The sequence below is a fragment of the Aplysia californica genome, unplaced genomic scaffold (assembly GCF_000002075.1).
Source record: "Aplysia californica isolate F4 #8 unplaced genomic scaffold, AplCal3.0 scaffold00154, whole genome shotgun sequence".
NCBI lineage: Eukaryota > Metazoa > Mollusca > Gastropoda > Aplysiida > Aplysiidae > Aplysia > Aplysia californica.
Genome location: NW_004797424.1, coordinates 231,016 through 241,623, shown reverse-complemented (window position 1 = coordinate 241,623; position 10,608 = coordinate 231,016). Strand labels below are relative to the sequence as shown.

At 41.4% G+C, this 10,608-nt stretch overlaps 1 protein-coding gene across 1 annotated transcript in view; it reads right to left on the bottom strand.

Moving 5' to 3' along the window:
• Positions 1–10,608, bottom strand: part of LOC101846579 (tyrosine-protein phosphatase 10D) — a gene marked incomplete at its 5' end in the record, with an annotated part of 32,812 nt that overhangs the window by 8,184 nt on the left and 14,020 nt on the right. The window contains 10 exon segments of the mRNA XM_005097439.3: positions 430–564; positions 952–1,031; positions 1,872–1,968; positions 3,418–3,499; positions 4,538–4,597; positions 5,522–5,651; positions 6,930–7,003; positions 7,954–8,059; positions 9,111–9,227; positions 10,405–10,590. Of these exon segments, the coding sequence (XP_005097496.2) occupies positions 430–564; positions 952–1,031; positions 1,872–1,968; positions 3,418–3,499; positions 4,538–4,597; positions 5,522–5,651; positions 6,930–7,003; positions 7,954–8,059; positions 9,111–9,227; positions 10,405–10,590 (1,067 nt within the window).

The following is a 10,608-nucleotide window of genomic DNA, read 5'->3' as shown; positions in this document are numbered from 1 at the left end:
TGATAATAATAAATTAATAACGATAAAAAAATGTCTCCTTTCACCCCCTTTCCAGCTCTCTAATAATGTACTGTCGTCTGCTTTTGTCTCCACTTTCTGCCCCCACCTCCTTTGCCCCCTCCTCTGGGCTCCTGGCTCTTTCTGCAGCCTTTCTACTGTTAATCCTTGGCTCCTTCTTACTGCTGTCTTTCAGCCACACCCCTGATCTTTGGGTAGGAAAGATCTACACCTAGCCTTCTCGGACTAGGGCGGGAAAAAAACTATCATCATAAGTAGTCAGGCAGCGGCATAACAAAGAAAGGGTTGAATTGGAATCCACAGGGTAAAAGATCAAGGGGAACACCGCGAGGAACTTGGAGAAGAATCACAGATGATGATGATGATGATGATGATAATGATGATGATGATGATGGTGATAAGCTGTCTTACCTTTCCACCTTCTGTAAGGTCTGAGAGCATGACGATGACCTTACACTTCTGTTCCCACACCATCCTCCAGAAGTCTGGCACAGTGGAAGGCATGGGGCCCTGGGCAGCGATGTATTCCCGCACAGAGTTGTAGCCCTGCACACACACAGACAAACATATAATAGACAAATCTTCTCCAAGTCAAGACTTATCCAGATACAGCTTCAGATTCACTAAAGTACCAACATTCTGTTAAAATTGTTACAGAGTCCATAGTTGTGCAAAGTTTTGGTTTATATTGAGTGAGAGCAATAACATCAAGGATTAGGAGAATAATAATGAGAAAAATGATTTTTGTTGTTGCCCTACAAAGAGGAACGATAACATCAAGGTATGGACTGGCCTATAGTATGACCGAGTGCATGACCCCAGCTAGCGAGCCTGAGCAGTGGCGCGTCATTATACATCAACCTGTGAGCCAAAGATGACACCTCCAGGTGTGCAGGCATCTCTGTATGACCACTGATCAAGCGGGTCACTCACCTCTATGTAGTTGGCATTGATGAAGTCCATCGTATCATCCTCCTCTGGCAGAACGTTCAGCTTCACACGACTGTGGTCATCTGAGGAGCAAGAATAATTGTAACAATAAATAACAAGAATAATTGAAACAATAGATAATAACAAGAATAATTGTAACCATAAATAATAAGAATAATTGTAACAATAAATAACAATACGAATAATTGTAACAATAAATAACAATACGAATAATTGTAACCAAAAATAATAAGAATAATAAATAGCATTTATGCTAGGCATTACATTTTCAAAAATATGATCAATGCGCATTACATTAATAAAATAATAAGAATAAGAACACTCGCGAAACCTGGGCCCTAATCCATACCAAATTATTTGAACTAATTGTGACGCATTATGGGAAAGGTCAAGGAGACATTTTTATTTTTCTGCTGGAACAGCCACTGAGCGCGTCAGTTTTGATTGATTTTCCCGGGTAGACCTAATTTCCTATTGCCATGACAAAACTGCCCAGTATGTGAGGGGAGTTCACTGCTGGAGCACTCTGGACTGAGTGAGTTACTTTTTACTTTTACTTTTTTCTTCCGCTTGTACCCTGGGGTGTCGCGGGGAGACACGGGTGTCTGTCTGCAGCAAGTCGTGTGGCCTGTAGGAGGGACATCCCATGATCTTTAAGGGTGTCTGCCACAGATTCACTCCATCGTCGCCTTGGTCTTCCTCTGGCTCTCCATCCAGAATATTTAGTGTTGTATGCTCTCAGAGCTGGATGGTTTGAGAGCATACAACACTAAATATTCTGGATGGAGAGCCCGAATGAGTTAACCGTTCATAAAAACTGATTCGGAAAGTTACCTCCGATCCCAATGTGGCAGAGCCAAACCAAATCAATAATTCCATAATTTAATCCCCGTCAAACTTACAGGGCAGAATGTCCACATATCTGTTCTTGACTCTGTTCCCCTCTCTCTGGGCCTCTTCCTCTGTGTGGGGAACTCTCGCACCCAACTTCTTTATGTCCTGCCGGCAGAAAGGATTACAATCATATAAATGATACATTATAATAATAATCATTGCATTTATATTGCGCATATTCATGTTGAGAGAGTGCGGTGGTGGAGCGGTAAGTGGCCTCAAGGTTGTCTTCATGCAGCTTCTTTCGATTATTGTATGTTATTTTCACAAAAGAATTTCAGTAAGAAGAGAAAAATTACAGCTGACAATAACACAACATGTCACATCAGACACATCTCTCAAACCACAGGCGGGAACTTATCGCAGATCGTGAAAGTTACATAAACAGATTTGTTTTGGTTGTTTTGGTAAGGTTTTACGGCACTCACAAATGCATAAGGTCATATGAGTGCCAAGGGGTGGATGTCAACAGAGAAGTCCATACAGGGAATCAGGCTTAATATATCCCCTTTGAGAATGACCTTGGAGGCATACTTTTCAAGTGGCAGGGCATCGCATCATAAAAAATTTGAAATCTAGAATCCGAGTCACTTCTCAAATCAAGATTGTTAATGAAATTTCTTTACAATACACCGGCTTCATCTGCATTCTTTTTGGGTTATGTGAACGAGGTAGATCTAGATCTAAACCTGCCAGTGATACAAAAACTTAAGCAAATTCTAAATAACAGCAAAGGATGGGACAAAAGGGTATAAAAAGTAGAAATAGGACTAAGAAAGTGGCGATGGATGGGACACACCCTCAGAAAGCCCAGTGGACACATCACAAGACAGTCGCTGCAGTGGAACCCACAGGGAGCACGATGCAGGGGTAGGCCACAGGAAACATGGAGGAGATGTGTGGAAAAGGACATGAGAGAGATGAAAGTCTCTTGGAATGAGCTAGGAAGGATGGCCCAGGAAAGAGATAAAAGGAAGGATCTTGTATGTGGCCTATACCCTGCCAGGGTTTGAAGGCATTGATGATGATGTTGAAGAAAATGCACACCATTCATTTTGGCAGATAGGAGTTAACAGAGAGGAAGTGAGAGAGAGAAGGATAGAGAGAAGGATAGAGAGAGGGAGAGAGAGTATGTGTATGTGCGTGTGTGTGTGTGTGAGAGAGAGAGAGAGAGAGAGAGAGTGATAGAGAGAGAGAGAGTGATAGAGAGAGAGAGTGAAAGAGAGAGAGAGAGAGAGAGGAGTGAGAGATAGAGAGGAAAGAGAGAATGTTTATGACGTGGAGCGGTTCAAACACGTAACAATGTAATAGTTATATTCTCTGTTGTGTGCATGGGTGAGTGCAGAATAGGACCTATGTAACACCGCTGTCACTGTATATGGGTGAGTGCAGAATAATGTGACCTTTGTAACACCATTGTCACTGTACATGTGTGAGTGCAGAATAGAACCTTTGTTACACCATTGTCACTGTATGTGACCAAAGCAAATAAAAGCACATTGATGCATTTTTTAAAAAAACGAAATAAAAAAGGAGTTAACAGAGACGACCAACCTCAAACTCTGCCTGGAACAACATGTTGGAGTCTTTGTGCAGCTGATCCAGAGTCTCCTTGAACTCCCGCATCTTGATGGGCCTTGCAGAGAAATAGATCATAACATGAATAATAATACACAGCATTTGTATAGCATAAGTCCCTGCTCAACAGCAAGCTATATGAGCCTCACAATCTATACTATTACCCCAGCAGACCCGAGAGCATTCTGAAACAGTCTCAACTTCCTAGGAAGCATACAGTGCAAACGGCCATTTATAGGCACTCAAACACTAGCATACTGACAAGATCTTTCACTGTCTATGGCCGGGCACCCATTCCCACCTGGGTGAAGTGAGGAAAATTTGTGTAAAGTGCCTTTCCCAAGGACACAACATCAGGCCCGCGGTTCAAACCTCTGAACCCACAACCTCACGATTACAAGTCTGGTTGCCTAACAGTGTCTAAGTACATATCTGACAGAGAAATAGACCAACAGTGTCTAAGTACATATCTGACAGAGAAATAGACCAACAGTGTCTAAGTGCATAAATAACTTTGTCAACATCATACCTGATACAGTAAAATGTAGTAATATCTGAGAAAGTCTGCTAATTTTATTTTTTAAAAAATTAAATCTATATTTTTTATACACAGGTAATTCTTTCCAACCCTACAAAATAAAAAAAAATTGAATGAAAAAAATTAGTATGAACTTGTATGTAAAGACTCAGTATAGTACATGTTGCTTGACGCTATGAAAACTGAAGAGAAGATAAATGTAGGAAATAACCAAAAGAAAGAAACAAAGGACAAATGTACAATAACAAGTTGGCAGTATTTGCGTCAACTAAGTGAACCATGATTTGTAAGACTTGCAGCGCCTCACATGAAAAAAGGTCTTTAAAATCTTGAGGAGTAGAGTACAAACGTAGCGCTAAATGAGACAAAGAAAATAGAAGATTTGTTTGACATATGAAAAACAAAGACAAACATATGCATTTTCAACATTTTCAAGAAAAGTTGAGTTGGGATTGTTTTATCAAAATCATTCCCTGTACATTTTGTCATCAAATGATTACATCCTAAAAGAATCGACATTGCACAAGATAAATCATTTTTAGTAGAGGTTTTTCTCACCTTCGTCTCTTGATCATCTCCGTCTCCTCAAGGGCGTCAGGCTGCGCAGGTCTGGTCTCCCTTCGAGAAGAAAAGGAAACAAAATTATGTACAGATAAGTTAGAAAGCAATAATAACCAAAGTAACCAAAGACAACCAACATCTCTTCGGCAAAGTATTTCTAGCCTCTTCGCTCTTCATTACGGCCCTGAGGAGACCTCTATAGGAGGCTACAGTCAGTCCCTCCCCAGGTGGCTGTCAAGACTTCACATACTTGTTGCTGTTGTTACAGCTGCTGTTGTTGTTGTTATTGTTATTGTTGTTGTTGTTGTTGTTGTTGTTGTTGTTATTGTTGTTGTTGCTGTAGTTGTTGTTGCTGTTGTTGTTGTTGTGTTGGTTGTTGTTGTCGCTGTTGTTGCTGTTGTTGCTGTTGCCGCTGCTGTTGTTGTTATCGATCCAGCAACATTCACATACTTGAAACCATCCAAGAGGAGAAAATCAAGGCACACTGATGTACAAAACTGTACGGAACACAAAATACCACTGACCCACTGTGCAAATGTACAAAGCCCCAATATTTGGAAATTTTTTTAACTTCTGGTTTCTTAATCTGAAGTATCGGTTTAATGCGTTCAAGGTACATGGAGTTGAAATTCAAATTCTTAATGTTGAAAAAAAGCAAGAAAGTTTAGTTTTAGTATTTTAGAGTCTTATTGCACTTGAAACACAATCATACCAGAAGAAAATAAAGGTGTTACAAGAGAGTAACAAACACAAGAAAAGGAGGAGAGATAATGACTCTAGATGTTGGATAGGAAAGAAGGAGCACACTGCACCAGAGCACCCGCCAACCACCCATGGAGGAGAGATAATGACACCAGATGTTTGACAGGAAAGAAGGAGCACACCACACCAGAGCACCCGCCAACTGCCCGCACAGCGAGGGTTAGCAGGTCATTTTACATCATTTTTTTAGGACATATATTCCACGACCGGAGAACTCACTTGTACTTTTTGCCCTTCTGCTTTCTGCGGCGGTGCACAAAGAAAACGGCTCCCAAAATGAGCGCAATGACCAGCAATGAGCAGACAACGGCCACAACAATGATAATGATATCGTCGTCATCCTCTTCCACTGGGGAGAAGATAAAAAAGGCAGCAGTCAGTGACACAACCCATACTACAGTACAGCGACAGTTAAACAAAATGTACCCTTTAAAATCATATCTCATAAAAACAGCCTATAATAGAGTAGAACCGTAGTTAAACAAAACACATCCATTAAGAAATGGCCATGTTTATATCTCATAAATACCCCCCATCATACAGTACAACTGCAGTTGAACAAAACATGTCCGTTAAAAAAAAGGCTTTGTTCATGCCCAACAAACATGAACCAGGATTTAATTTTAAAATGTATCTTCCCCCCCCCCCCCCCCTGGCCCCCCCCCCCCCATCGATGATATACATCTGAAAAATGTTTTCGTAATTGTTATAATTGTTATTAATATTTTTATTATTACTTTTATCATTATTATTACTATTATTATTATTATTAAAAAACAATGGACATTATTTGGAAAGAAAGCACTGTCCACAATATATTCAACAACAAACTCATTTCCAGGAATCCAGCAGCCTCTACGTCGCACATTTAGACAAACTGCATGTTCACAAACAGTGACCAGTTCTTAGTTGTTGTTGTCTTCAACCCTTCACCAACAGTGACCAGTTCTAACCTGTTGTCATCGCCTTCAACCCTTCACCAACAGCGACCAGTTCTAACTTGTTGTCATCGCCTTCAACCCTTCACCAACAGCGACCAGTTCTAAGTTGTTGTCGTCGTCTTCAACCCTTCACAAACAGTGACCAGTTCTAAGTTGTTGCCGTCGCCTTCAACCCTTCACCAACAGCGACCAGTTTTAAGTTGTTGCCGTCGCCTTCAACCCTTCACCAACAGCGACCAGTTCTAACTTGTTGTCATCGCCTTCAACCCTTCACCAACAGCGACCAGTTCTAACTTGTTGCCGTCGCCTTCAACCCTTCACCAACAGCGACCAGTTCTAACTTGTTGTCGTCGCCTTCAACCCTTCACCAACAGCGACCAGTTCTCAGTTGTTGTCGCCTCCAACACTTCACTGCAGGGGCCTTGATGTCTTCGTTTGCACACACAACAGCAAACGTTCATTCAAGAGAGATTTACTTCATTGTTTCAATGTTTCAGGACACAACATCCCTGCATTCCAGACACGTCCATTGATGCTCTGTTGCTCTCTCCAAAATGTCGCTGAGGATCTTTCTGCTCACTGTGTCAGTGCATATCTGGTTGAACGTTCTTCTGTTCTTTCCTGCAAGGGTGCCAGATTTTCTGCTTCCTTTAAATGTAAGGAAATATGCCTGTAGTTATTGTTACCTTGTGTTTTGAAGACAGAGTCATCGTTTAAGTAATCCTGACAGCCTGCTCCGTTGCACACGATAACGAGAACTCTGTTGATGAAACAAAAGTCCGGTATATCAGTTGATGAAACAAACGCACAGTATGTCAGCTCTATCTTTTCGGTTTTAGTAAGGCTTTACGACGCTTGCAAAAGCATAAGGTCATATGAGCGCCAAGGGGTAGATGTCAACAGAGAAGTCCAAACGAGGAATCAGGTTTACTCTTCTCACCTCTCTGCTTTGACTATCAAGGCTTTCCGGAAATAGCAGTTCACAAGAGAGTGATAAACATACAAAAGAAGTAGAGGAAAATGACGATAGTAAGGATGGGGAAAGAAAAAGCAGCACTTCCCCCTATGTTGTTGCGCACAGTATGAGCATGACATTGATAAATCAGCCCATTTACAATTCTACTGTACATAAGAACAGGTTAATATCCCCCCCTTGGGAATAGCCTTGACACTTCAGTCAGTAGTACTGCCCGGGGGGGGGGGGGGGGGGGGGGGGGGGGAAGCAATCCTTGTTATCCATAAACCAAACTGTATGTATTGCATGGAACATTCATTTTTATCCAGTCTGATGTGTATTCGAAATCCAAGCGAAATCCGAAACGAATGTGCACTTTTTAATATGGTTCCTACATTTTAAGTAGAATACAATCAGAATATAGGTAATTGCAATAGATATAATCAGATTCTTCTATTGATTCCTATCAGTCTGGTATATGACAATACCTATTAGAGTAACTTAGAGCCTCCAAGTAATGCATTAAATAGAAGCACACCATGTGAAAAATTAAACAGGGAAAATAACTCTGTCCAGAGCCTGAAAAAATCATGGGAGGAATCAGTTAAACAAGAGTGAAGACAGAGAGCAGTACGAGACGCCGAGAACTAGGATGACAACACTGTGTGCCCAAAAAAGGAGAGAGACGGAGCCCTCAGTACAGTGAGACTTGTACACTTTAGACGGCCGCCACAGTAACATCAAAGGGAACTCACTGATACTGTTGTCCGGCAGGAAGTGGGCCATTGCAGAAGTCAGTGCCGGTATCAGAACAAGAGTTATCCTCCCCAACTGTGAATACGTATTGCCCCCCTGGCGTTCCTGGGGGAAAAAAAAAACAATTTGTAGGGAAAAAAAAGTTTTGTATTAGTTAGTGTCTTACGACACTTGCAACACAATAAGGTCATATTATAGGTGCCAAAGATCAGAGGTGTTACAAGAGAGTAACAAACACAAAAAAGAGGGAGGAGAGATCAGAACAATAGATGTTTGACAGGAAAGAAGGAGCAAACCACACCAGAGCACCCGCCAACCATCCACGAAAAATAATAGGGGGATTATGAAAAGGCAGAAAGTTGCTGCAGGTATGACAATGACAATGACAATCTTTCACAATCTTTATTCATCTCGCAGGGAGAAATTTGTCTTGGTCCTTAACAATGGCAGTAGACGTTACAAAAGTTAGACCTAAAGTGTACCGTTTACTGCGGGGCGATAGTTGAAATTCCGATGTCAGTGGGTGGCTATGGTATGACATGAAATACAAAGGTACTAGGTTCCTGTTTGCGTTTTTTTGTTTTTGTTTTGATTTGTCTTGCTTCTTTTTGCACCTAGAACGAGAAACATGGGGAGGGCAGCGACAACTTGCAGAAAAATTATTCATTTCTCAAACTGATTTATGTACTCTCTTAGCTTTAATTTAAGCTCATATACGATTTCATTTCAAAATCAAAAGTTGGTTAATCTTTTAATCACAGGCTCAACTTCTTCAGTATATGGAAAGTTTGACACCCAAATTTCAATTTTTAGAAAGGCCCTTTCATCCAGCAGAACCCTCCTTAGTTGATCCTTTCATCCTTACAGAGATCTTGTTAGTTGATCCTTTCACCCTTACAGAGTTCTTGTTAGTTGATCCTTTCACCCTTAAAGAGATCTTGTTAGTTGATCTTTTTCACCTTCACAAGAGCTCTCGAAGCTATCACAAATCTGCTTTTTCAACTTACAGAGCCCTCATTAGTTGTTTTTTTTTAACCCCCCCCACCCATTACTTGTTTCTTCAGACCTATCTACGGTACTTGACAAGTCCCTGACCCACTGAGGGGAATATATTTATCTAAATTTGTATCTCCCCCACAACCAAGTCCAGTCTTACTTAACAGATCCTGGTGCCAGCCCCGTGGAGTGGCTCGGTACATGCCAGTAAATCCTTCCTTCTTAGCCTTGGCCCATGTCTTCAAACTATCCACATCCACTGCCCGCTTTCTCCGGCCTGAAAGAGAAAGCCATTTAGTTTTAGTTTTAGTAAGAGTTTTACAGCACTTGCAACACAATAAGGTCATATAAGTGCCGAAGATTAGAGGTGTTACAAGAGAGTAACAAACAAACGGGAGATAAAGACGCTACATGTTTGACAGGAAAGAAGGAGCAAACCACACCAAAGCACCCACCAACCACCCACTACAAGAGAGTACCTAACACCAAAAAGAAGGAGCGGAGATAAGGACAATAGATGTTTGATAGGAAAGAAGGAGCAAACCACACCAAAGCACCCGCCAACCACCCAAAGAGAAAACCATTTACAACAGATTAAGAAGTTGAAGAAAGTGACATCGATGAAACAAGAACATTCTCCATATAACCTTTGACAAAATGTGTTCTACACCCTCCATCGACACAATTTTCACCATTTATGAGTTGGGCAGATTCGACCCTGCAGAGTGGGATACAACATCCCAGCAGACGAATAAAGTGCCAGTTCACAAAATGACCAGTCAAATTACAGGCCAGTGAAGTCACATAGAATTGACCGTGCTCATACTATGGCTCAAAACTACATTTCCTGGTACATGGAAGCCACCTTAGAGCTCTGTAAAATTATCAAACAATTCTATTTAACCTCCCAGATATGTAGAAATTTGTTTTCTAGTGGCCAGTTTCAGAAAGAAATGTTGAAAAGAAGATCCTGGAAGCTTACGGTGCAAGTAGTCGATTAAGTTCTCAAATACTAACCTACTGACAAGATCTTCAGATGTCCATTCCCACTTGGATGAAGTGAGGAAAATTCTTGCAAAGTGCCTTTCCGAAGGACACAACATTGGGCCCCGGGCGGGACTTGAACCCATGACCTTTTGGTTGTTCAGTATTAGTATGAGTTTTACGGCACTTGCAACACAATAAGGTCATATATACGTGTCGAAGATTAGAGGAGTTACAAAAGAGTAACAAACACAAAAAAGAAGGAGGAGAGATCAAGACGATAGATGTTTGATAGGAAAGAAGGAGCAAACCACACCAGAGCACCTGCCCACAACCCACGACCTTTTGATTGTGAGCCCCACAACTTTACTTGACAGAAAGAATTCTTTTCCCAAAACTTTTCACTTTTCAAGACAGGAAAGAATTCTTTTCCCAAAACTTTTTCACTTTCCAAGACAGGAGCTGCTCACCTGCCCCAGAGCCTCCACACTTATTCTTACAGACGGCGAGAACAACTTTCGTCAAACTTCCCTGTCTGGTGTTCAAATCTTTGAGACAAGACAAACACACAGTCACTGGGAAAGACGTCAGGGTGTTCTTGCTGGCAGACGACTCTGCTGTGAAATCTGTAGCCGTGTATTCACTCACTTCAGGGACTGTGTGTGTGTGTGGGG